Source organism: Larimichthys crocea, chromosome III (genome assembly GCF_000972845.2).
Source record: "Larimichthys crocea isolate SSNF chromosome III, L_crocea_2.0, whole genome shotgun sequence".
NCBI classification, from domain to species: domain Eukaryota; kingdom Metazoa; phylum Chordata; class Actinopteri; family Sciaenidae; genus Larimichthys; species Larimichthys crocea.
The window spans coordinates 51,093,535-51,121,205 of record NC_040013.1 but is presented as its reverse complement, the minus strand read 5'-3'; the positions used below and the strand labels follow the sequence as shown (position 1 = coordinate 51,121,205).

The 27,671-nt window shown below is 39.7% G+C and overlaps 1 protein-coding gene across 3 annotated transcripts in view; it reads right to left on the bottom strand.

Moving 5' to 3' along the window:
* The window catches only part of cacna1ba (calcium channel, voltage-dependent, N type, alpha 1B subunit, a), a 121,183-nt gene that overhangs the window by 23,423 nt on the left and 70,089 nt on the right, over nt 1-27,671 (bottom strand). For 2 of the 3 annotated variants that reach the window (XM_027278178.1, XM_027278179.1), the window contains 16 exons: nt 19,252-19,445; nt 18,920-19,040; nt 18,431-18,560; nt 18,185-18,244; nt 17,673-17,779; nt 7,807-7,903; nt 6,927-7,087; nt 6,364-6,501; nt 5,962-6,163; nt 4,327-4,491; nt 3,827-3,937; nt 3,664-3,747; nt 1,838-1,954; nt 1,630-1,695; nt 1,430-1,521; nt 79-229 (listed from right to left, as the gene is read on the bottom strand). In XM_027278178.1, the coding sequence (XP_027133979.1) occupies nt 79-229; nt 1,430-1,521; nt 1,630-1,695; nt 1,838-1,954; nt 3,664-3,747; nt 3,827-3,937; nt 4,327-4,491; nt 5,962-6,163; nt 6,364-6,501; nt 6,927-7,087; nt 7,807-7,903; nt 17,673-17,779; nt 18,185-18,244; nt 18,431-18,560; nt 18,920-19,040; nt 19,252-19,445 (1,996 nt within the window). Of the gene's footprint in view, nt 1-78; nt 230-1,429; nt 1,522-1,629; nt 1,696-1,837; nt 1,955-3,157; nt 3,164-3,663; nt 3,748-3,826; nt 3,938-4,326; nt 4,492-5,961; nt 6,164-6,363; nt 6,502-6,926; nt 7,088-7,806; nt 7,904-14,288; nt 14,313-17,162; nt 17,175-17,672; nt 17,780-18,184; nt 18,245-18,430; nt 18,561-18,919; nt 19,041-19,251; nt 19,446-27,671 lie in introns of all 3 variants that reach the window. The other variant, XM_027278177.1, reaches the window with a different exon arrangement.

Genomic DNA, 27,671 nt, shown 5'->3' with positions numbered 1-27,671 from the left:
GGCCAAGAGACCATCTGACAAAACAAATCACAGGCCAACAGTTAGAGTGGCTACATGTAGGTGTGTTTCAGCACTGACCAGGAAGGAGCAGAGGAAGATGAAGGAGACAAAGTAGAAGTAGGCAAAATCACTGCCGCACTCCTTCCCATGGGACCCCGATCGCTCGTCACAGGCTCTGTGACTCAAACATGATAACATGATCTCGTGCCAGGCCTCACCGGTTGCACTCCTGATACACAAACACAGAGACACAGAGGAGCTTTGAGAGAGAGGCATGAGGGACTGGCAACATTTTGCTTGCTCGTAGTTCAGCTTGAACAGCATTAAACAGACAATGATTTGATAGTGAAATGATAATGAATTCAATCTGACTGATGACATTAATGCACCTTGCATAAAAAGTCAAACAATGTAGACATCCATTACCACTGCTACTTACCATTTAATCTAAATGAATTACTGTAGACTACTGTAGAATGACAGATTACTAAGTATATGTTTTATCACTTAAACAATGTGTCATATTATGCAGAAGGTGAAAGAAGTGGTGCAGTAAAGGTATACTGTAAGATCAGGAGTCTTCAACCCTTTTCAGTCCAAGGAGCCCTTAGACGAGACATAAACAGAACAGAGACCCCCCCCACACGGAATTCATTTTAAATGAATAATAATAATATTATAAACGTGTCACATTTTAAGCCTGGCCTAAAATAACTTTTATATTTACTTTTTTCAACTTTTATTTCACCTTATTAACAAATGTATATACTGGGTAATTAGCCTCTATGTGTTTATGATTGAGAAAAAGTTCAGGCATGGTTATTAAATGCTGTGTGTCTTTGGACATTTCTGCTGATTCATCTAATTGGAGAACAAATGCCTCCGCTGTCTGCAGTTTCTTCATTTTCTGCAGCCTCACAGTCACCATTATTTTGGTAAAAACTGTCAATTATTATGACAAAAATTGGCGGACCCCCTGCAGTACCTCTGTAGACCCCCTAGGGGTCATGGACCCATGGTTGAAGACCCCTGCTGTAGTTGCAATGTAGATTTTATTTAGCTTGCATGAACCAAATTATGCAGCAGTTCAAAAATATAAAATACATTCATGTACTTATGCTCCACCACTGAACACCAGAGTCCAGAAGATGCCAAGTACAAACAAGATCCCAAGTACCAGCACAGGAAAGAAACGTACTGTAGCTTCAGCAGTCCTGTTACCGGGGACGTTTGTCTACTTTCCTGTATCCTCCTCCTCTGTCTTATTTTAGTTTGTCTTCCTGTGCAGAATGTTTCCCATCAGTTTTGGAGAGGTTACATTGTCTGTGTTTACTGAACTCCACTCCTCAGCCTGACTCACTTTCTGTCTGTTCCTGTGTAACCACCACAGCAGCTGGCTGTGATATCATCAAATCCAGACACTTCATACCTGAACAGTAGCATGAGAGCCTGGAGGAAAGTGCGGAAGTTGTTGTGGTGATTGATAGCTGTGTCCTCGTTCAGATCAATGTTGCCAAACACCTACAGCAGAGACACAGTGAGAGAAACAGATTTTTTACTGTGTTGGCAACAACATTTTAATTGTGAACCACTATATATGAATATGATGTCCTCTGTGACATCACTCACCTGCATCCCAATAATGGCATAAATGAAGAACAGCATGGCAATCAGCAGGCAGACATAAGGCAGGGCCTAAAGGAAACAACAGGAAATGATTAATATCCCCTCTCAATAATTCCAGTCAGGTAGTTATTGTATGTAAACTAGCACATGTGCATGTGGATGGTAACGCTAGTATACATGCAGCGTGTGTGCACATAATGTGTGTAAGCACCTTAAAGGACTGGACGAAGGTCCACAGCAGGATGCGGATGGTGTAACCCTGCCTCAGAAGCTTGATGAGCCGAGCAGCCCTGAACAGCCTGAGGAAGCTCAAGTTCAGCAGCCTGTCCTGTTTGACACAGACGGGGCATCAAGCGCTTACCAACCAAATACCATCATCACAATCATCGATAAACACATCATATCAGGACGGAGAGTCAGCTGAGTGCAAATTATCACAGCGGTGACATGGTGACCCCTGTCAACAACCATGCATGAGCAAAAAAACACACAAGGCTCCATGATGCATGGAAGATGCATTAAAGATAAAAAATCAGAAAACTCAGAGGAATGTCACATTCAGTCTGTGTTCATTTATTTATCAACATGTTCAGTGTAATGTTCTGCATTCAGACTAGTGTGAAATATTTCTATGATTATTAAGTAATCTAGTTCACGTAAAGTGTAAAGATTGACACTATCATTCTTCTAAAGCGGGTGATCAGTGCTGTGCAGAGCTAAAAGTCGACAGCTATGAATAAACATCTGGATCATGTGAGACAAAGTACATGATGTTAAACCAAAAGTTAGTGTCTGGTTGCTGTAATTGTCCTGCCCATAATGTTTGCAAAAAGACTGTTTATTAAACCGTATATACGTAATGGCAGACAAGTTCAACAGTTGTCATCCTGTGTAGAAATTAAAAGAAAAAAATCTTCATCCTACAAATGTTTAGTACAATATTCCTTGCTTGGTGTGTCCAAGCTGTGGCTCGGTAAGGGAACACTGTGCGGGGAGTTTGATCAGAAAGAATGTGAACCTATCCTTTAATCTGAAACAGAGCAGGCAGTGTGTGGTCGTCATGCATGGATAATCCAGTGTATATAGAGGTTACATCTGCTGCCCTCATGCATCTAACCACACACACAGCATACACCAAGCGCAGAATGTCCTTTACAAATTAAAATTGGCTCATACATTTTTCATACATTTTTTTTAATAAACTGATTTAATTTTTGTTTTCTGTGTGTACTGAACCGTGTGGTGGTGCAGCTCTTATGGTAATGTATTCAGGCATTCAGTTCAGACTTGTGTTGCGTTGAACGTTTTACAAAAAATGTTACAGGATATCTGGGCCTCTGCTGCATCAATTCTGACCATTATTCATATTTTAGTGCGACCCTCACAAGTTTCCCAACCTTATAGAAGCACAATGCTCAATTGTTAAAAAAACTTTGAACTCACATTCAAGAAACCAGAATGTTTTTTACTGTATATTGAATAAAACAGTAGGTGAGCTAAAAGCAGAGAATGGCAACAGAAAGTCACTCACCGTAGTCTAGTGATGTTTGGGACCAGGGCATGGCAACACCGGTGATGACAATAAACAAGATGAAAATGTAAAGGGAGAGAGATATAAAGAGCAAGAGGAAGACAGACAGAGAGATTAGAAAGGAAGACGGAGGAAGGAGAGTGGAGAGAAGAGGAACAGTCATATTGCACAACATAAACCGATACAGCTCAACAAATACACACATGAAATCAGTCACGATACACACATGTATACAGGCAAGTGCACAGAAAGGAACTGTCTGGAATGAACACATTACTCTCTGGGGGTGGATTCATAGAAACCGTCCATCCTCCGCTCCTGTATCAGCCCTCTATGATAAATTGATCCAATCAATAAAAGACTCTCCTCGTCTAAAGCGGTCAGCCTCTCTGGACCGCTGCCATGTGACTGTCTGTGCTGATGTAGCTGGTTAGCTTGCTTGCATAAAGCTTGCTGTACAGGCTAATTACGGTGACAGCTCTGTTGTTTAGATACAGTGTCCTTACATTGATTTCAGTCACCAGGATGTCAGTGATGCTGCCCAACACGGTGACAAAGTCAAACACGTTCCAGGCGTCCTTCAGGTAATTCTGAGAGACAACGGTTGAAAATCATTAGTTGTGATTTATAATGGAGGTCATTTAAAGTTGCTTTTTAAATATTACCCACCAGTGGACCAAAAGCAATAATCTTGAGGATACACTCCAGAGAGAAGAGAGTGGTGAAGACTATGTTGAGGTTCTTTAGCATTGCTTCATAGAAGTCTGGAGCTCCATGGAACTGAGAGACAGAGAGACAGGGCGACAGAGAGACAGGGAGACAGTGTACACGTTTGCTCATTAAGTTCTCCTCGCTGGCATGTGGGTGTAACGCTGCTGCACACACAGTCTGACATTTTGGGAAATAAACCTATTTGCCTTCTTGCTGAGAGTTACATGATAAGATGATTACCACTCTCATATTTGTCTGTTAAATATGAAGCTACAGGAGACATAATGTGTGTTGGCTGGCAGATGTGGCCAGCTGTTTCCAACTGCTTCCAGTCCAGTCTATGGTAAGCTAAGCATATTAGCTGCTGGCAGTAGTTTCATCTTTACTGAACACTGTAACAGCACATACAGCATCAGTTTGACACTGGATTTTAAACCATCATCTTCAAAAGTTCTTACCTTCATCATGAGTACCACAGTGTTGAGAGCGATCATGATCATGATGGAGTATTCAAAAGGAGCTGAGACCACAAACTTCCACATCCTGTACTGGAAAGACTGCGTGTTCTCGGGCATGTAGCGTGTCAGGGGTTTGGCGTTTATGGCAAAGTCAATACAAGCCCTCTGTAACAAAGAAACCACACCTCTGCTTCACTGTCCTCATTATGTGAAAGGAAGTGCTCTCAAACGTCAGTCTTCAGGGGATGAAAGAATACATTTGGCTATTGATCACTGAAAATCTGCACCAATGTGAGCAGCTGGCATCTTAAACTCACCAGTTAAGACAAAAAGAGTTCACCAATTAGCGAAAATACAGTACTTTCTTTTAGCCATGTGCTAATAATAGTTTAAAAACTGTAGATCATTAAATGAAATTAAAGTGCAGCTCAAAACATTGATGAACCAAGAACAGATTTAAAAGATTATTGAAAAGTTGAGACACTAGACACCCCACATGTGACAACTGTTGTGACCAACATATGCAGATATTTTAGTCAACTGAACAAGTATTGACACCCTGGACATCATATATAGTATGATTATGGACTTATTACTAAACAACCATTAAATTCCTGCAAGAATATGAATTATTTTGTGTTCCTGCATTAAAACAGAAGCAGACACTAAAGAAAGCAATGTAGGGAAAGTTCTACATTTGGACGAGTTGGGGAATGAAGAGATGAGAGCAGCATGAACAGTAAACTCTGCTCAGGAGAGCTGGAGGAGAGAGAGAGGACGTCATTAGAGTGAGGTGAACATCATCTGAGCTGTGCTTCTGCACTAAAAGCTGACCATAAAGTGGATTATTAAAGTACATTTACTCTCTCTGACACAGCACATGTGCTCACTGCTTTTGGCCAGCTCCTTTTTCATTCTGATTTTCAATGTTAATAAGGACAAGAAGCAACTGGGTCAGAAGTCAAGCATTACAATCTTTCATCACCAACCACAGTATGATTTTATTTCATTGGCCCAGAACGGAAAAGACTCTGTCCAACTTGTCCAATCAGTCCCCACACCATTTAAATTTTTTTATGTTAGGGTTTCAATTACATAACATTTTTGATTTGAAATAACTTAATACAATTATGTGGAACCTGCTGACAAAATAAATTTAATTAAAGACAACATTTCATTTTTTTTAGTGCTGTAGATAATATTTAAACGCTGCCCAATAATTCTACTGCCTGTCTTACTTGTCTTTATTTTGGTGTGCTTTGTTACTCGATGTACAGACAGGTGAAATGTCTTAGTAAGGTGTTGTTCTAGAACATAGATCCTCAAACTGTGTGGAACTCCCCTGGAGGGATGAACAATCTTTTTTTTCCCTCATTTGGTGTTTAATGATGTTGGTGATCCAACATGGTGTTCCAATTTTTTCAATAGTTGTTCACTGTGTTGAGATTTGATGATGGCCGTAACATACTATTTCTGAGCAAGTGATAATGGTAATGGACAGATTAGATTAGAGGCTCGTTGGTCTCTTGCCATGAGTCAATCAGCGGCAGGACAAACATTCCCTAAATGTTACATGTAAATCCATTTATCACTGATCGCAGCATACTGACTCAGAGTTGTCTAACAACACTTTACCTCGTTCTTTTCCAAGCTGCACTCTGACAGAGCCTTGTCTCCCTGCTCCTGGAAGGTGATGATGATCAGGGCGACAAAGATGTTGACGAAGAAGAAAGGGAAGACCACAAAGTAGACCACATAGAAGATGGACATTTCTATCCGGTAGCCTGGACTGGGACCCTGGTCTTCAAAGGTGGCATCCACAGAGTGCTTCAAGACACTGCAAGGAGAGGAGAGCACACAAGAACAGGTAAATTGCAATAACATATCCATCTCTGATATAATAATAATTACTCTGCAGTTGCACCAAAAGGCGCTAATGATATAATGTTCTTATATCGTAATGTATCAGTTGTAAAGTTTAATGTCTTCCCATGGCCTTTATTATATAAATAACTCGAACAAGTTAGCTTCACTTACGTCGGCCAGCCTTCCCCTGTGGAGACAGTGAAGAGGGTCAGGAAGGCCCACAGCACGTTGTCGTAGTGGAACTCATATTTCTTCCACTCTCTGGGCATGGCGGCCACCTCGTCTTTGTCGTAGTCTAGGAACTGTCCTCTGGAAGTCATGAAGGCATAAATAAAGCTGAGTGGGGTTAGGCAGGTACAGGCAGTAATGAGGTGGTGCCAGGAGAAGTGGGTATACCCTCAATTTATACCCCCACCTCTTCAAAGGTCTTCGTCCAGCCAAGGATAAATCTCCTGTGTTACAGTGCTGTTGTATATTTAGCTCATAGTGAGATCACAGCCACAGATGAATTGCAGTATAATAATATTAACCTCTTCTCTTTTTAAGGGTGATACAAATGTGTGTGTGTATATACACACACACTACATATACCAGCATATACCTTACATACACCACTGGGTACAGAGTCTTAAAACTCTATAGAGTTTTAAACACACTGAACTGAATGCTGGTGACATATGACAATTAAGAGGATTGTGAAAGAAGAAATGAAGAAGGGGGAGATTCAGACTAACTTGCAGTCCTTCTCCAGGCCCTTGGACTCGTCTGTGCAGTAGAAGAATTTTCCCTTAAAGAGCTGAACTGCGATGACAGCAAAGATGAACATGAAGAGGATGTAAACGATGAGGATGTTCAGCACGTTCTTCAAAGAGTTGACCACACAGTCGAACACCGCCTGATGACACACAGAAACACACACATTTGATTTGAGCATTAAGTGGAAAGTTATTTCTGAATATATATGAAAAACCTAAACCCTATCACTCATGCTCATCGGGATGACGCTTTCTTAACCAGAGCTAGCTCTAAATTGGCATGTCCATCAGAGTCAGAATCCTATTGTATAATATTCAGAGTGAAGTATGAAGTATGAAGCACTAGTACTTTGCCTGCTGGTGTGTCCAGGCAGAATTTAATTAAAAGGCATGTGGCTAATATTTATTTAATGTCTTTATATAAGATCACTTTACAGCAATTCAAATGCAGGATGGACAGAAAAAAGTAAGATGGAGCTGAGAGGAAGAAAACACAAAGAATAAATGCTCTTAACAGAGAAGTAGCTTAACACTAGCCTGATATATATTCTTCCTCTGTGTCACAGAACTCCATTGTTATCCACAAACTTTTGAAACTCATCAATGAGCCACACTGTTGCAGTGGGGGACACGATTTTGACTTCCATCCCAAATTGTTTATTATCTTTGTTAAATTTATGTTTTTAAAGAATTAGAAACTAGTGGGCTTGTGGCTGGGTGAGAACTGATGTGCAATCATACACACAATCATAGAGCAAAAAAAAAATAGTGCTGCTGTGGCAATAAGACGTCCTGCTTGAATGTCAGTGGATTCCTGTTAACCTGTCTAAATAAATCAAAATAATAGCTGGAGCTGAACCTTTAGTTTTGGTAGACGTTTGATGGTCTTGAGAGGCCTGAGCACACGGAGAACCCTCAGAGACTTGATAGTGCTGATGTCTTTGCCTTTGGTCCCCCTGTGGAAAGCAAATGCAGTTAGATCACATACAGAATGATCTACACAAACCTGTCTATCTCTACAGATCTATTTCTGAATTACTAAAACTACTAATATATGGCGCACATAGGAGAAATTAGTTTTCAGACTTTAAAGTGATGTTTATTTCTATGGTGGAAGTAACCAGTGTCCCTGAACAGCATTAGTGGAGATGGAGCAGGTGAAGCAGGTGAGGAGGTGAACTTCAACAACCTGCTGACTAGCTTCCATTTATCCTGTCACTCATATTGGTAACTACATAGAACTGCTTACTAATGATGTTAACCATTTCACATTTCAACATTTCTAATGTACTGAGACATACTGCAGACTCGTACATGGAGACCATGGTGGAGAGGTATTTTATACATGTATAGGAACGGTTCAACCTTTGTGGAAATACACGTGTTTGCTTCGTTTTAAACAGTGAGATAAGAAGATTAATCAATCACATCAAAATATGCTTCAAAGGTGCTATGTTTATGTTCCACACTGGAGGGACATAGTCGGGATGGATGGTAGGTGTTCAAAAATCAGGACTTTGACACTTTGAGACTTGGTTCCATCTGTGGTTAGGCTGAGGCAGCAGAGGCATTTTGGTTAAGGTTAGAAAAAGGTTTAAAAAAGGTTTCACTTAAATGAGCTACTGGCTATTAAACCAGGACATGAGGGATAGGGTTAAGGTTATGTCTTTGCTAAACTTGTCCAAATGGTTGCCAATGCAACTAAAAGGCTTAATAATGCTTTAGTGGATGCTGTATTACAAAACCGGATATCACAATGAGCATTTTGTCACTTGACAGATAGGTTAAGGTTTCCTCGAAAACATGGTTGTAAATTAGTAGTATATACATAGTTTTTTATCCAAGGCAAAGTAGCACAACATTCAGTTCATGTTCTACCTGACAACAACTACTAAAAGGCTGCAGGTGCATGAAGTAAGTGCCTTTGAAGACAGCCGACTGACAGCTGACTGACCGAATTAAGTTCAGTAACTCATTCCACTACTGAGAGAGCACACAGGAGAAGAGCTTGGATAAACATGTCCTGTCATCCTGGAGATTCTAGTGATTCATAAACTTAAATGTCCAGTCATGCTAAGCTAGGTTTACTACGTCCTGCCTCCAGCTTCACATATACTGTAGATGTCAGACTGTTATCAATCTTCTCATCTCACTCACAATTCTTTTTACTTTTTAGAATAGCCAAAGCCACTTTGGAATTATCATGTGGTGACATTTTAGCCATGAATTACACCCAAAACATCAGAATTTTTTGTTATTTATCTATCACTTAAATTGAAACCAAAACAAGGTATGCTCAGCAGAATATTATCTGTCGTCCCTGCAGATACCTGCCGAAAGCAACACTTTTAAACATCCGTAAGGCGTAAAGTAGAAATGTATTGTAATGTATTTATGTGTATGACTGTATAGGGGCAGAGGAAACATATTTCAATGATACTAATCGGGGCATGTTAGACTTGTTGTCATGTTGTTTTTCCTGAGCAGTACACACTCCACAATACAGACAACTTTACACAGGGACATGCATCTCCTAACCATTCAGCTGTGTGTATCATGTAATCCTGGTTTACATGAACAAGTCATTCTGAAATCTCGATTCGAACGCATGCAATCAATGAGTTAATTCACAGAAAGGCCTCCTTTGTCCTTGAGTAAAAAGAAGACTGCATTTCAACACATTGTTTTCCATGCAAGTATGGTCACACTTTAAAATGTGCATCAGGGATCTTAATCAACAAGATGTCATGGGTGGACATTTCAGTGATTAAGATCTAATTTTCCACCTAAAAGACTTTGTATTTCTTTTCTTCTCTTTGTTCCAGTGTTCTTATTTGCACACATGACTTGTGACTTTGTGTCTTCAACACAGGAACACATGATGAGCAGAGAGTCTGCTACAAACTTACCAGTGTACAAGTACAAATAGCTGCTTCTCCTACTGCATGTGTCTGACTGCTTTTCTTTTCACAAGGGCATTTATCACTTGAAATTTTGAGTATCTGTCCTAGAGACTGAGTAAAACTAAAAGATATCAATACCAAGAGCCTATTTGACAAAGAGGATGTCACATATGTCCAAGCACAAATCAGAATACAGGCAGGTCAGGAGCCAGGAGCCAAACCGGGCAAGAAAACCACCAAGATGGGCCTCTGTATTCCCGGCCAAAGTAGCCACTGTGTGGTCACTGGAAGGCAGATGCAGACACTAGATTTTAGTACATCCTGCAATGCACAGTGGTGGTGGGTGTAACCCACACTTAATGCTATTGGCTTCTGTAAAATCCAAACAAGAAGTGACGTGTTACCTCACACTGTCCTGACAAATGAACGTGACAGCATTTTTTTGTCTTCCATTGTCTAGTTTGATAACTTGTAAATATCACATTCGTTGTCACCACAGAGGAGGGCAGAATGCAAAGAGGCACAGCCATAAACGCTGTGATCAAAAGCAGCCTTCAGTTTGAAACAAACCACTTTGCACAACGTGTTGTCAATGCTGATGATGTCTAAAGGCAAAAGCATTGTTGGTTTTGCATGTCTACACTGATGGACGGTTTGAGAGAGAAATTCAAACCCTATCTACTTTTTTCATCCCACACACTGGTCAATCACTGTATAGAGTGGGCGTGCTTGTGAGGCAGTTTTGGAAATTGACAGATGCAACCCTCTTCAGGGTGTCCAGGACTGCCTGAAGAGCAGAAGTGATACCGACAGGACATCATGGTGAAATGAAATAATTGCATTGTACAATCAAATTTGCTAATCTAAAAGTAAATGGGGAACAGAATCAAGTGTAAACACTACAGAGTACAGGAATACCACAAGAGGAGTTTCTCTTGTGAGTTGGAATATAGAGCACAATGCCTGAAAAGACAAATGAAAGGCTACAGTACTGAAAATCATAGTCAGGACTCTTTAAGTGCCAGAAAGCACCGAATAATTTAGGCTTCAGATAAAAAAACAATAATCTCCTGTGTATATATTGACTGATAGGACAAGACAAGATGAGCAGCTGCTCTATGCACTGTGCCTGTTATCAGGTTATTTATAGTCCACCGTAGCAACAAATTGGGATATTCAGATACCTCCATGTCAGTTTTTTCCTCACAACCACAGAGATGTTAACCATTTGAGTCATCTATTTGTTGAATCTCTTCTCTTTTCTCTCATGCATGAACCTGATAGCTCTCTGAACCTCTGTGCTGCTTGGAACAGACTTCCAGGTGCAACACAAGCACCTGTCTGTCCTCAAAATCTTAGCACACTGCTAACCGTGAAAGTTAGCATCTGCAGCACACACAAAGTGTATGCATGAATCAACCTGGTTTTCTCCAGCGTGCATGACAACATGACACAGCAAACAGAACTCTTCCCAGCCTGGCTCATCAAGCAGCACACCAAAGAAACCTCTCTCCTCTCCCTGGTTACGTACCGGGGCATAAAACCAATTGTTTTTACCTTTGCCTCATTACCCTGCACAGATCACACACATACACCTTAAATCGGCTTTATACACAACTACTGTACATACAGAAAATTTCAATGTATGTCACACATCTGTCATGCTCGTGCACAATGAGCATACGGTGTGTACATCAAAAATATACACACATTTCTTCTGCTGCACCTTAGACATGCATACATACACACACACACACACACACACACACACACACACACACACACACACACACACACTTGTTAGACGTCTTTGTCTTATTTTGTAATCAGTGCTTGTGTATATACATGCTGGTCTGTTTAACGTTGCAGACCTCTATATTGAACTCCAAATCCTTCTAACCTACTAACTGATTTTGGGTTTTAATAGTTAAGAGACTGAGAATCAGTCCCTTACTTGGCATCATTTTCACCCAGAGGTCATTGTCCACCCATCCATCCGTCTATTTGCTGCTTATCCTGTTGTGTTGACAGCATGCTTAACAAGGAAGTTCAGACATCCCTCTCCCTAAAAACAACTTCTGGCTCTTCCTGGGGGATCCTTTGGCATTCCCAAGCCAGATGAGATATATATATAACCCCTCTAGCACGCTCTAGATCTTGGAGGGAACCTGACCAACACGTCCTAGGAAGCAGAGTGCAAAGACTCTGGAGAAGCTTTACCCATATCACCGGCAGAGGTCTCTTCAGCAGCATGCTGCCTGGTGAGATGATGAAAGTTCTGAACATTGTTGGGATGTCCACTGAGTGTGACAGGATGTGCTCCAATTATGGAAGTATTACACTGCTTAAGCCTGGAGGCACTGACCAATGCAGACTTGGTAATGGTAAAAGTGAAACCTATGACTCCAGTGACTACTCTTTAATGTGTCCTACTAGGATATTTTCTGAAATGGATCATAGTGAACATTTCTGTGAGTAACAGGGGGCTCTCTAGAAGCCCCCAAAGAACCCTGGACTCCACTTTGAGATCCACTGTGGGATGACAAACAGCATGACATCCATGTGATATGATGGCGTAGCTTTTGTTTTCCATGTGACCTAATGAGGTCCCTTTACTCTAATCACAAACACATGCAACAACTTCCATGCTCTGATGCACATTAGTCTAGCATGCGTTTACAGTGACACAGGGCTTGTAGGGTTTGTAGCCCTGACACTCACACAGTTACAATGAGGGCTAAGAGAATGACCACATATGATAATCTGATAGCTTTCAAAGAATACCCATCAACACCCAGATATATATATATATAGTAAGGAGGCAGGAGAGAAAGTGAGATTGGTTCCTTTCAAGGACTAAAATGTGACAAAGTCTGTCAGTTGTTGAGGGGAATGTGAAGGTTCAAATAATAATGAGAACATCTGGCTCAGATGTTACTAAGGCCATAACTGTTCATCACTTTCCTGCAATGAGAACAGCGAGCAGGACCCTGAAAACAAGATCCATCTTCCAACTGTCTCAACACTGCTCTATTTTTACCTTCATTACACTCCAGAGTGTGTCTCTCTTTTTATCCAGACAAGTAAGGATTACTTTACTCAGCAAGCTGCATTACTAAATAATTTAAAGGATGGGTGCAGGTTTTTAAAGTCTGTCTTTATACAATACTTATATATGCTATATGTACACTGGTTTAAGTTTAACCATCCTCAGCAAATAAACTAAGATTTGTATTTCTTAAAAACTAACTTTGGATGACACCCACTTAAATTGTGTAACATGGCCTCCAAGAAGTGTGAGCTGAACTGTAGAACGAATCCCCGTCTCCTACAGCGGAGTTATGCAAGAAGGGAACACTTCACAGCCAGTATGGAGAGGAGGAATCATTACAGTGACTCTCTCAGTGTACATGTGACTACTGTATTAAGATAAACATGTGCTTTATTTCTACTCTAAACACAAAATCAACATCTATGACACCAATTTATTTATTTCAATTGAACTTTGTGGCCTTGTAGTGGAATATGTTTAAACTTTTAAGCATTCTACAATTTATATTTGTATGTCCTCATTTGCTACTGATATTTGCCACAAGTATTCTTATTCATGGTGTCTAAACAGCAGTGATCACACACATGGCTGAAGTAGGTTTCCCCAACAAGTGACAACAGCACAGTGAATACTGAAGGCTAGTTGTACGACATGTGCTCTGACTCCTCATTACATACTCAGTAATGTATTCACTAGGTGTTAAAAGACATACGTGCATAACAGTTTGCTTTTATAACCTGTTTTGAGCCACTAATCTTCAGACATTCATCCCCTAATACCCTTGTACCTGTTGCCTGCCCCCTGTGTAAATGAACACTACGTATGTGTACTGTAAGGGCTGGAAGGCTTTACATGCTATCGCTGCAGTACTTTATGGTACTCAGGTAGAGAAGAGGGAAGTTCAGTGTAAACAGAGTTTGCCAATGGTGGCTGCTGTGAGGAAAGATAGATGGACCAACACAGGAGGACACCAGAGTCTAAATGACAGGGTTCATTCCAAAATGCAATATGAAGACTTTCTATTAAAACTAAGCCTTTCATTTATTATGAATCATCTCTTAAAATAACTTGTCATTATTGCTATTGTTTATTTAACAAAAAAGGTTTTCACTATAAAGGGTAATGTAGAATTTTGGAATGAAACAGCTAAAACCATCAGTGGTTTTGGTAGGCAGAAGAAGGTTTCACTTGAAAGCTGTCAGACAAAGGTTACTCTTGTGTTAAAAAAGGCATTTTTTAAAACTGGATTATGACTTTAATTGTATAATTATTGTTGTAAGCATAAGAAGAATTGCAGTTAGAGACGGTTGGATTTGGGGGAAAGGGTTAGGGTAAGGTATGGGTATAGGGTAGGAGGGGTCAGGGTGGCATAGGGAGGTTCCCCACCTGGTCACACCTTGTTGCGATCTACTTGGGGGAAAACAGTGGTAAAACAAGGTACAGCACATTTATGGATGCTTCACACACACAAACAAAATAAAGCATATGTTTGCATCAAATGACAACACCATAGTTTCTACTCATGAAAACAGATAATTATCTAGATTTTGGTTGGTAGCAGACAACTGGGTGAGTAAATCCCAGTAAAGAATAGGCTCCACAATTAATTCAGCTAAAGTATATCATATAGGCTGCTGTTTGTTGGATACTGAATGTGCCTGTTATTTTTGGAGGTAGCCTATGTCTGATGTAACACACAAATCAAGATTGTTGGTGATTATGACGGGCACTTGCTCAGCTCTTGTTCTGTAATTTCACGCTGCTACAACTCAGTCTCAACCAAAACATCAAATAGAAAGAGCAAATGCCAACCAAACAGGCCCTTTGGGGAGATTTTCTAAATAACAATACAATATAACATAATAAAAAAACAGAAATATCATCCCAGCACTGAAAACCAGGTTGTCACTGGCATCTGAAGCGGACATTAAAAGGCAGTATTACAGTTTGCAACATCAAAAAGCTGCAGACTGAGCTCGACACAGGAGTGGTTTAGTGGGTGAGATGACTTTGATGGGGATGCTGTGGTTCATTGTTCTTACCACAGACAGTCAATCAAATGGACTGTAGACACAATGATCTCTGGTGACATGCACAGTGGGTGAATGACAGTTGTCTATCAAACAGGACTTTATATCTGTAACTTCCAATATGGGAGTGACCTGGTGCCAAAGAGCCATTGCAAATAATTGATTTTGTTTGAAGACACAGATGTGTGAGATGTGAGGCGTACCAAAGTGTTCAATAATAAAGTGAATGAATCATGACCATTAAATTCAAAATGTACAATACATTTCTAAAACTCAGCTCATTATTATGAAGTGATTTCTTTCACAAGGATTACTCTGTCAATTTTAATTTTAAATGTTTTTTTGTTTTTTTTTCCAAAACAAAACTTGTTAAAGGCAAAAACTGGTTCTACGTTTTTTATGGAATTATAGAAATAAATTGACCATTGGGGACAATCATACTGTGACGTTTTCAGAAAGTTCTTCTGAAATTAACAGTGATAACAGTCAAAATTCTTTTTGTCAGTGGGTACTGATTTTAGATAAAGCTGAAAATTTCTACTCAAATTTGTACTCAAGCAACAACCTCCATGGCCAAGTGTCACAACTGCTGTTCCTCAAATGGCTACTACAGAACGATTCACGTGTACGCTGTCCGTTCTTTCTTACTGTCAGTGGTTGTACTTAGTTGTCCAATGTCCAAGGTAAAACATCAGCGCTCTCACTAAACTGATCATCCATGCAGAAGAAACAGAAATATATTCTTGTATTGTAATCCATATAATGAGCTACATATCATAAGAGCTTATTAGTTTATTTAAGAATTTAATATTGAACATTGGGTCTCCATATTAAACAGGTTGCTTGTCATGTAGAGCATTGTACATGAAAAATGACTCGTTTGGCTCAGGTGTGCACCCATACCATATAAATAGTATGATGTATGAGTCGGATAGATACGGGTTAACAGGTTAGTGTAGAACAAACTGCATGTAAATGTAAATGATGTAACAGTCTGGTCGAAGGGCAGTCATTAGTGTAGATGTCATACAGTCTATCTACTGTGCATGCTAAGATCACAGAGAAGATGGATATTCCCTGAGACGTACTCATGCCCTCCGGCAGCAGCCACTTGCTTGCTACATTTGCGAGCCTCACATGAATTAATAACAGAGAATGTAAAATCGATAGTATCATTCCAGTCCAAGCAGAGCAAGTGGCAAGGCAGAGTGCTGATGAAAACACCTCCCATCAGAGGCTCAGGGAAGATAAGGGTGATGAACATGTAGGTGATGTTCCCCTCTGTCGCAGAGGAGAGCACGGATGGAAGACCTTCAGCCAAGCACATGAGGTTCCGTACAGGAAGGTCTTATATGGACGACAAGATGGAACAACAGTGCGCACTGCAAAAAACACCCATCCTCACAAGCAATTTCACTCCATATATATAATGTCTTACTGATTATTATTTTGTTCTAATAATCAACATCCAGTGAATATGAGGTGACAGTCTTTACACCAGAATTCAGTGCAGCTGCTATGTGTGCTGTTTTTTGACAAAAAATAACACTGTTAGATTCAGGGAATGGGAAGGGACATTACTGAATTATAATTAGCCATTACTTAATTATATGGTATTATATTTATGTTCTGTTAAGTTCTGAATAATGACATTTTGAATATAGGAAGCTGTTTTGCATGCACATACACTGTTACCCATAAAGGTGGAATAAAATATTTTGACCTCTTCTCATGAAATGATTGTGACAATGTGATTTATTCTTGATAGATAAAGTGTATCTTCTCAAAACTTTAATGATCAATCTCTTTTAAACATATCGCAGTAAAAATTAAACAACTGTTAACCTGATGTGTATAAATAAGAATAAAACAAGGTATGTGTCTAAAAACAAAAAGGTTTATGGGAAACAGTGTAAATTTAACTTTGAGCACATAATTATATATTTGTAGGTTTAATTTGCTCTTTGCTTGTAATGTCTGTAAATCTGTGTGTGCAAAATATTCATATCTTTAAAAGTCCAATTGCTCTCTCAGGACCGAATTTAATTCATATTAGTATTTTTCAGGAAATTGAGTTATATGACAGGCCTGTGAAGAAAAAAAGTAAGACTGAATATGTGAAGAAATCACTTGTTTTTGCAGTGTTAGCCATGTATGTTTTCTCTCTCACATACATACACACAGATAATGTCACAGACAGGCAAGATGAGAGAGGTAGAGGAGGCATTACCCCATGAAGCTCCTTCAAAACGATCCCAGCACAGAAACAGGAAGAGGATCATGTCAATAAACACAGTGCACAACACACACACTTCTTGTTCTTCCAGGATATGCGCTGCAAATTTCCTGCTTGTTTGTGCTGATGTTCACGTCTATGATTTGTATTAAGCATCTATTTAATGCCGAAAGCAATTAGCTGACTTAGACAAAGAGAAAAAGGCAGATGTGGGCTGTAGAGCTGATAGCCTTCAGCCTGCATCACAAAAACAGTGTTCAAGATTATCACAACCACAAATCAATTTGACACAGCATGAAATGACGTGTCACTTGTCAATATCAAATATAAAAATATGAATTTGTTAGCAGTAAAACTTAATAGAAATAACCCTTAAAAATAAGAATAAAACATTTTTTCTTCTACTGAACATTCGGCACACAAGATTCTGTGCAGATCAGGATGAACTATACAAACTGGAGACATTCTACATTATGAACCACTACAAGGAGTTATTGGACTTACGAAAATGCAAAAGCCACCAGCGCCCCACTGACCACTATGAAGTCCAGAATGTTCCATAGGTCTCTGAAGTAGGCTCCAGGATGAAGCAGCAGACCCAGGTCCACCATCTAAACCAAAGACACCAAGACACCAAGGCACCATGGTTATGTCTCTCTCTTTGATTCATTTCATTTTACTTATAACAGTTTACTTTTATTATCATTATTTCAAATCAACTACTTTTGATGTCAATGTCGCTGACTGTGATTCTTTTTTTTTCTGGTACAGTAATAACCGCCGCCGTTACCTTTGTGTTGGTAAAGACATTGATTTATATGAAAATACAGTGGATTATAAAAAAAGGGACAGCAATGCAGTCTGATATCTTAAGTACAACGGGCTCCATGTTCATCACCTGAGTAGAAAATGTATGGAGTCAATTATAATCACACATGGTCGTCACAGATGAACTCTGAAGAAGAGAAATACAGTGAAAGACAATGAGATTAATTTGTGTTTATCTATACACTTACCTTAATCACCATTTCAAAAGTAAAAACACCAGTGAAGGCGTAGTCCAGATATTTGAGCACCTGCAGAAGAGAGACTCAGTCAGATGTCATAAAATGAAAAATCCTCTGGAGCCATGGCAGTTAATGGTGCATAATTAAAATAATTTAGGATAAAACACTGTTTTAAAACACACAGTTTTGTACACAGGAATATAGTGAATATCATTATATTTGTATGCATGTGTAAATGGACACTGTTTGCCTCACATTGTTTCGAGGGGCATTAGTCCAGACAGGGTCCTCTGCTGCCAGAGCGATACTGCTCATAGCAATGACAACCAGGATGGACATCTCGAAATAACGCAGAGTCACAATGTAGTGGCATAACCGTCTCACCCTGAGGGGAGAAGGAAGGACAGAGGGGGAGACAAAAAATAAGCAGTAGACACAGATAATAATATAACAAAGATTGGCTTGTGGCAGCAGCTACTATACCCTCACTATGTATTCATTAAAACACACAAATAGGTCTAAAGCAAGGATCAAAGCAAAGCCAGGCTCTCAGGCATTAGACCTCCTCTAACACATGTCAAACATATAGCGGTAGAGTTCATTGACAGCGTATTTATGTGAAGGTTCACGAGTACACTGAGCCGATGGACACATGAAGTGAGAGGTGCTGGTCTCTTGAGGTGGGGTACTTTACTGCTTTAAGATGGAAAGAAGTTGATGTGGGAGGGTGGCAAGGTGACTCACGGGTTGGTTTGTCCAAACATGAACATGGACCTGTAAGGCAGGATGGGTTTGGGTCCACTTTGACCTAGATCCTCCAGGGTCTTCTCATTCATGGGCATTGTCTCACAGTCAATGCTATTCACTGGGAAGACACACGGATTTGATTTTATTACAGCAATGCAAAAAGGAGTCATGACAGTCACACTTGAATGATGAGTGGCCTCTGTGTGTGGTCAAAAGCCCCCCCCCACAAATACTTTACAGTTTATGCCCTGTACTTTAAGTCCTTTAACGTAAAGGAGTCCATGGAAGTCTATTATGTGTGCATGCTGTAGGCCTCAGTTGGTACTAACGTTGTATGAGTGTGGTCTCTCCTGGCGGGGAGGTGACGGTCACAGGAGGAATTTGGATGGAAGTTTGGCCAGTTCGTCTGACATTCCGCTGGTTGTCTGAGTCCTCTGGTCGGTCAGGAGGCCAGTTGGCCCCCCCAGAGTCCTGCTGGGGGGAGGTGGCGAGGGACTCCCCCTCTGAGTCACCAAACCTGTCCCTAGAACAGAGATAGCATGTTTTATATTGATATACAGTATAGCATTACTTTAGAGTTAAACAATGACTGTGCTAGCACCACTGTCATTAACATTTAATTTGATCTGACTAAACATTTACAAACCATTTAATAGGGTCACTTTAAAATTATGGAATGCCTTGAGATGAACATCTCATTTTCAAAGAGGTCCTTAACTCATGCTGTGTATATAGAAAATATAGCCCATAAGGCAAAATGATTCAAATGTACATAAAAGTAAACATACCCATGCTAACACAGAATAGTAATGTGTCTCTACACATTAGAGATGAAATCAATAATTTTCATAACTGAAGTATAATTTAGAGCAAAAGCACGTCGTTTGAAGGTAAGGTGAAAGAGAAACCTCAAAGACATTAAAGGAGGTAAGAGAGCTAAGTGAACTAAGCAGGTTGGAATTTTAAATTTAAAGGCACATTGTCCAGTCTTTAGAAATTATAGGAAGAAAAGAAAAAAATATATTTAGTATGACTATATGGGGAAATGTGTGAAATTAAAAAAAGTTTTGAGTAAGAGGGGTCATTAAAGAAAATATATTTCAAAATGAAAGCTGCATGCAGTGATGAACAGGCTCTAGCTCTGTGTACATTTATTGACTTCTTGTTTTTACTTCAGCCACAGTTTGGTTGGCTTGGCAACAAAACACTTGATTAGGTTTCGTAAAGATCATGGTTTGGGTTAAAATAATAAGTCATCGTTAAGTTTTCGTTTGACACAGGACATGAAGGCAAACTTCTCCTACGTGCTGAAACAACAGATATACATCTGAGGAGAGTTTTGCAAGTCTAAAGTTTCCACACCGTGCCTCCAAGAAGTTTTTTTTTGCAAGTCCCATATAGGGTGCAAAATTTACAAGATTATAAACACGCTGACATCTATCTGGTAGAAAATATAATGACGTTTATTAACAGGATATACTATATTCTGAACAAACTCAAGCTTCTAAGGAGGCCTGTTTTTTTTTTTCTGAGAAAGCCTAAAGAAAGTAGCACATTTGCATATTTTTCATATATTTACTCCTTTCTTAATGATTGTCCCAACAGTCTGCAGCAGCACCAAAGGCTTGATGAATGAGTTTCATAGAAAGATTGCTGAGCAAGGCCTGAAATGTGTTGTTCCTATCAAAGGGGTATCTCCTCCTGAAGTCAATATACTGCACATGAGACCTATTAGGCAAATCTGTACACATTGTATTTTTCTTTATAGCTCAAATACAGTATGTTTCAGTGTCTTTAGGACGATGTTTGGTTATCTTGCTTTCTCTCTTCTTAGACGTTTACTTGTCATTGATTATTGATTCTCTAGCCACAATCATGCTCCATTGTGATTTGAAAGCTTTAATAAATTAAAAGAACTACAAGGATGTTGAGGATGGATGTATCGGAGGTGGGAAAGGAGGAGATTCAATGTGAAAGCAAAGGGATGGTTGGGAAAACTGAGGCAAGTATAAGTATAATAAAGGAGGTTGAAATGTTCTGTAGCCAGTCTCAAGTGGCCTCTTGAGGGATTACATTACATCTTTTGTTCTGGTGATTCAACAAGGAAGTTTCAGGTTCAACTGCCAGTCACTTAACATGTGAGAAAAAAATGAATGAATTTCAGGAACCAGGAGGGCAATTGACCTTTCGCCGAGCCCAGCTCCCCTCAGTTACTGTTGCTAGGCCCATCAAGCACGTCAGAGTCGGGAAGAGGTATACCAGTGCGTGTCAGTGACAGTTTTTGGAGCAATACCTCTGCGATATCCTCCAGATCGAGGCAAAAGGGGTTACAATATGCAGTGGAAGGATATATTCAAAATATTAAAATATGCAACAAAGGCGACATAACCACTATCGAGGCTAATGCTTTCGGGTCTCAAGTGAAATCAGAGAAACCCCATGACCTCTATCTCACATGCAACCAGGACAGCCTTGTGGACCAGTCATGCTCTTGCACTGCTGGGTAAGTTCTTTCATATGTTATGGTATATTATTGTCTATTACAAGTATATTGGTAAAATACGAGGGTGTGTTAGCTAGCTAAACCTACAGGTGCAACAAGGCTAGCCAACCTTTCCCAAAACAATTAGCTACATGAAAGATGAAAACAAAATTAGTTGAAGTTGCTTGTTGGGGTGCTATGTTTGACTTTGTTGAAAACTGATGAAAAATAAGGTTAGGGAGCTCCAAGCATTGAGACCCAACACAACAACAGCTAATATAGCTAGCGTAAACTAACACGTTAACTAATGTTGGCTAAAGCTAAAGGGCTCGCTGAGCTTAGCTTAGAGGGTAACGTTCTGGCAATGATATCCTTGTCATGGTACACTGAAAAAAATGACTCATAAGATTTACTTAAAAAATATATCGTAAGTATTAACACGCAAATGATTTAAGTAAAATTTAATGCTGCAATATCGAGTAACACTCATTTGCCAGTTTCAAGTAAAATTTACTTACCATAAAACATAACAGTTTTAAGCTTTAAGTTACAAAGTAAAGTCTACTTGTTTTTCATAGACAGGAACATAATTTTCCTCAAAGTTTTAAGTAAATTTTATATATCTGTAGTATTTGCTGTACTACTGTAATTTAGTAGACTTTAATTATTTTCTTGTGCTTGGCATTTTAATTTACTTGTCTGCATTACGTTAAATTACTCACTAAAATTAGGTAATCATTGCCAGTTCTTTTTCTTTTGATAAATGTTACTCAATAAATGTAACCAATACTCTATGCATTTAATATATATCTATCACATATTACACAACTAAATTACAATGCAATTAAAGTGTTTATTTTTCATTTTAAACAGTTCAACAAACAAGTACCATTAAGGTAAAGCCACTACTATTGTGATTTGCCCAAACTTTTATGGGGCAACCATAAATTTAACATTGATATGACTGACATAAAAAGAACAAACAGACAGTATTACACAGTATACACTACATCAAATATACACTATTGTAACAAAATATTAGGAACACTGTCAACACTGTCACTGTCAATAGCATTAGATTGTGCAGGTGTCCAAATACTTTTGTACATACAGTACATATCTGGAATAGTGCTTTTCAAATATGCAGTGAAAAACCTGCAACCCTCTGAAACAGAATTTCAGCATACGTTACAGAAATACAATACTCAGATATTCAAGAATGTTTAACACACAAACAGGCTCAAAACAACTTCTTTGAGGGGGTCAGGATAGAAACAGCCTCTTAAGCTTGTATGTATACCTCTATTTAAATGAAAAAAATAAGAAAAAACAAAATGTAGAAGTACTGCATTAATAGTTAGTGCATTATATTGTACTGCATCAGAATCTGTACTAACAGTAAATTAAAGACGTATCTCCAGCAAAAGGTACTATATTTAAACTAAGACTAAGTATATATTTTTTAAGAAAAATATCCAAATTTGCCCCATACTACTGAAAGGTTGGTATTACTGGTAAAGAGCAAATACACAGTATTACACATTATACACCACATCCAACATAGATCTGGTAACATAGTCACTTCTCAAATATGCAATTAAAATCTTACAAACCTACACTCTGAAACAGTTTCAACATTTAAACCAGTCCTCTAGACTAGTGCACTTTTAAGAATGCAATTAAAACATTAAATGAAATAGAATCAACAGAATCAATTAAAAATGAACAGCTTAAGGTGTCTAACATCGACTTCAGCACCTCATCATTTCGATCCTCATCAGCACCCTGGACGACGAGTATTTTGAGGATGTGGTTTATGACATCGCTCTGGGCTGTCCTCCTGCATAAACGTCACAACAGAAAGAAAGAATGTTATTGAGAAACAAATATAAATCATGAATATTCAAAGTGACTTTATTATCAGGGAAGAATGAATACAAGAATATCTCTGATCCGTTGTTTGCTTTCCTCTTAACTTGGACATTGGATTAACTTGTGTCATTAAATTTATTTTTGAATGATTAAAATCAGTTCATACAGTCTTCAAAAATCCCGTTCCTCGTTCTCGCCGTCCGCACATCAAGATCTTGTATTTGCTCCCGGCAGCCACCGAAGGGGGCACAGCACGGAAAGCCATGCTACTAGCCGTGCTAACTATCGTCTTGTCAAAGAAAGTGTTTGTATGAAGCAGCTGGTCTCTCAGAGACTCAGAGACCTCTGTCTCTGTCAGTAAACGCGTGTGTACGTTAGTGCGGCCCTCCACTTACAGCCAGCCCGGACTAATGTAGCGTTATGCTAACTTAAATGAACTTATGAACGTAACATATCTTTGCGTCAAACTATCAAAAACATGCGGACCTTATATGTTATCACAAATTTAAAACAGAACGTAACAACTCCCTGCAAATGACTGTTGTACGTGCTACACCTTGCTCTGTGATCCTGTAACGTCCGGAGGAGCAGCGCCAGTCCTGTAGTGTTGTGCGCATGCGCCATGCGTGCGTTTCAAAATGCTACACTTTCAGAGTAAAGTTTATGTAGTATTTCTAGGTTTGGTACATACAACTATTAAACATTTAAATAGTATGAGGAAAACAATATTTATAATACAATATTACGTTAATACAATGTTTAATTTTACTTAAAAATAGGCACAGCGCTTCACCATCTTGCTAGGAGTCTGAAGCTTGACGGAACTTGTTTACATAGTAACGGTTGCTAGAGAGTGTGACTGGAAACATGGCCGTTTTGGGCGTGGCTTGGCTGGCGAAAGGTTAATTAGCTCCCTCCTCCCACTTTATAAAATCAAAGATCCAGGATTCTAGAACTCTGCTGTGTGTCTACAACAACACAGGAACTTGTTTCTCACTGCACACTGCTGCACAGGATTAGAGACTACAGTCTATCACAGACAACTACAGTCTATCACAGACGACTACAGTCTATCACAGACAACTACAGTCTTTTACAGACAACTACAGTCTATCACAGACAACTACAGTCTATTACAGACAACCACAGTCTATCAGAGGCAACAAACAGTCTATTACAGACATGGAAAAAAAAGCCAAAATACAAGGACTGCCCAAGGACGCCGTGTTCACTTTGCTGACACTGCCCTCAAAACCATCAAGATCTACCATAGTCCAACGTCTGAAAGGGACCTTGACTCTTGCCAATGTAGGACTGAGCGCCGGCAGGGTTACAGTAGATCAACGGCACGTCCAAAGGTCAGACTACTGACTAATAAAAAGAAGATTTGCAAAACATTACACAATTATAAATGGCAGATCAACAGACTGGAGGGACTTCTGAAGCTCAGGGAGACTGAGGTCAAAACTGAGTTAAGAAGAGTTAGTAAACCATTTCATCATTCGAAGCACAGGTATCCTCTCTTCAGAAACAGCTCCAATCCAAGGATGAGGAGATCGTTAAAATCCAGCTCCTGAGAAAGCAGGAAAATGATCTAATGACCGCAAGACTGGAGTCAGAGAAGCAAAAACTCCAGGAGAGTGCTGTGCTGCAGAATGACTTGCAGCAAGTGTGAAGCAGATGGAGCAACAGCTCCGTCAAAAGGACAAAGAGATCCTGGATCTTCAGAAGAACATGAAGATCTCTCTCACAAGCTCACAAAGGTCACAACTAATACAGGCCACATTATCATCTCCCTCACAAGCTCACACAAAAGCTCACTCTACAAGCTTCACAAAGGGTCAGCAACTCTAATTTCTCAGAAGGCACGCCAAAACAAAAAAAGAAAACAAAGTCTCACAAGCTCAACAAAAAACAAAAGGCGCAAACAAGCTCACACAAAAGGGACACAAGCTCACAAACAAAAAGGGTCACACTAGCACGTCTCACCCAAGCCACCAACTCGCCTCACAAGCCACAAAAGGGAACCAAAACACACAAAGGTCACACAAAAGAACGCACTTAAACGGAAAATACAGTATCATTCCGGAATTTTCTTCCTCACAAAGGTCATCAATCCCTAACAAAGCCACAAAGGTCAGCACTAAGTCAGCATACCAGCAATCAGCCACAAAACACAAAGGTCCTCAAAGCAAAAAGGTCACACTCTCTAACGCCTCCAGCACTAATTTCTCCAAAGTGACAACACTTGGCAGACTAAATACAACGGTCTGCAGGAGAAATTCACAGAGGAGCTGGCCACAAACAACAAGAGGTGTGTAGCCACCGAAGAACAGTTGGTGGAGGAGAAGAAGAAAGTGGAGGAGCTCCACCTTAAAATGATAAATGAGAAGACAGAAAAAGACCAAAAAGACCAGGAAATCAATAATAAGGACAAGCAAGAGATTGATCGACTCTCCCAGGAGCTCACAGAGGCAACAAGTGGCTGAGGAGCTGCAGAGGTGCAGAGTTGAATTTCTCCAGAGCAACAAAGCTTGGCAGGGACAATACAGCGCTCTGGAGGAGAAATTCAGAGAGCAGTTGGTCCAAAAAGAACAGGACTGGAAGAAGAAGCTTCAACTGGTGGAGGAGGAGAAGAACTCCCTAATCCAGAACAACAAGACTCTGAGAGGACACTTAAATTGGTGGAGGAGGAGAAGAACCCCCTGGTCCAGGAACAACAAGACTCTGAGAGGACACTTAAATGGTGAGGAGGAGAAGAAACCCCTGGTCCGGAACAACAAGACTCTGAGAGGAACATTAAATGGTGGAGGAAGAGAGAACCCCCTGGTCCAGGAACAACAGGACTCTGAGAGGAGTCAAGAAGACATTAAGAGCAATGAGGGAACAGTTGTCACGCCAGGGACACAGACAGGAGAAAAAAAGAAGAAGAAGAAGGGATTTTTTTAGCTGGATGCGCAAAAGAAAAGTGTGGCAGCCAAACTGGGGGGGAGGAGGCTCCTTGTTGTTCGACTCAGGTCACACAACAGTAGCTTCCTTTTCCTCACCCCTTCATCTCTTTCCAGCTTCCCAATGTTCCTTCCTCCATCCCTCCTCTTTCCACCATCCATTCATCATTTGTGTGAAGTTCTCCAAGTGTCTACGTGGGTTTTCTCCTGGTGCTCAGGTTTCCCCCACAAAGACATTGTCAATCCAAAAAAAAAAAAAAAAAAAGAGGCTCCTCTAGAGAGGTGTCAAAGCGAACTTTGCCATTCACGAAGCACAGAAACACCGCCATCTTGTTTCTGTGTTGTGGGAGTTCTCCAAGTGTCTACGTGGGTTTTCTCCTGGTGCTCAGGTTCCCCCACAAAGACATTAAATGTTCAATAAAAAAAAACATTAAAAAAAACAACAACTTCAACTTCAATCAATTCTATATATATATATAATATATATATATATATATATATATATAATATATATATATCAATGTTTTTACTCATGTTCCTACATTGTGTCTTAATAAAGATATTCATTACAATATAGAAAGTAAGCTGGCTAAGATGTGCTGCCGTCTGATATACACTTTTATGATAATGTCATTTTCTTTAGATATATAACTGTGCTGTAAAATAACGCGTTAATTTTGTCGATTAATTTTAAAGAAAAACGCGTTAAAAAAATTAACGCAATTAACGCGGTTTTGTTTACTTCCGGTGCCGGCCGCCATTTGTAGTGGCAAAGTAGAGCTTTGTTTCCCAGATATATTAGTGTGTGTGTGAATGGGTTAAAGAGGCATTAACTTAAAGCCCTCACGGATTGCCATAGCTAAAACTGGCCCTGCTGGTTTTAGTTTACGGGCAGATCTGCCACATCCAATATGGCGGACACGTTAACGTATGGCAGCAACGGACCAACCTGCTCAGTGAGGCGTCTGTGTATGTCTATGATCTATCCTAACTAAAGGAGAGTCTGTGCATATATGTCTATGATCTATCCTAACTAAAGGAGAGTCTGTGCATAATGTCTATGATCTACCTAACTAAAGGAGAGTCTGTGCATATATGTCTATGATCTATCCTAACAAAGGAGAGTCTGGTGGTGTAAAGATGGATAAGGATGGACTTTTAGGGGGAACATTTCATTTTAAAAAGTTGCCCGACGGCTCGTTGGACAAAAACAACAAGGCAAGCACAGTTGCAAAGCCGAATTTAAATTCCACAGAGTAACACGACTTTAACATATCACTCAAAGCAAAACACCCAGTCTACACTACAGGAGTGTGGCACTCCCAGTATATTTCCTCATTCTGGCTTTTTTCTGTTTGCACTGTGCATATGTGCACCTTAAGCCAATAACATGAATGAATTTCATATACTTTATCTGGGTTATTTTCTACATTAATTGATCTTTTAA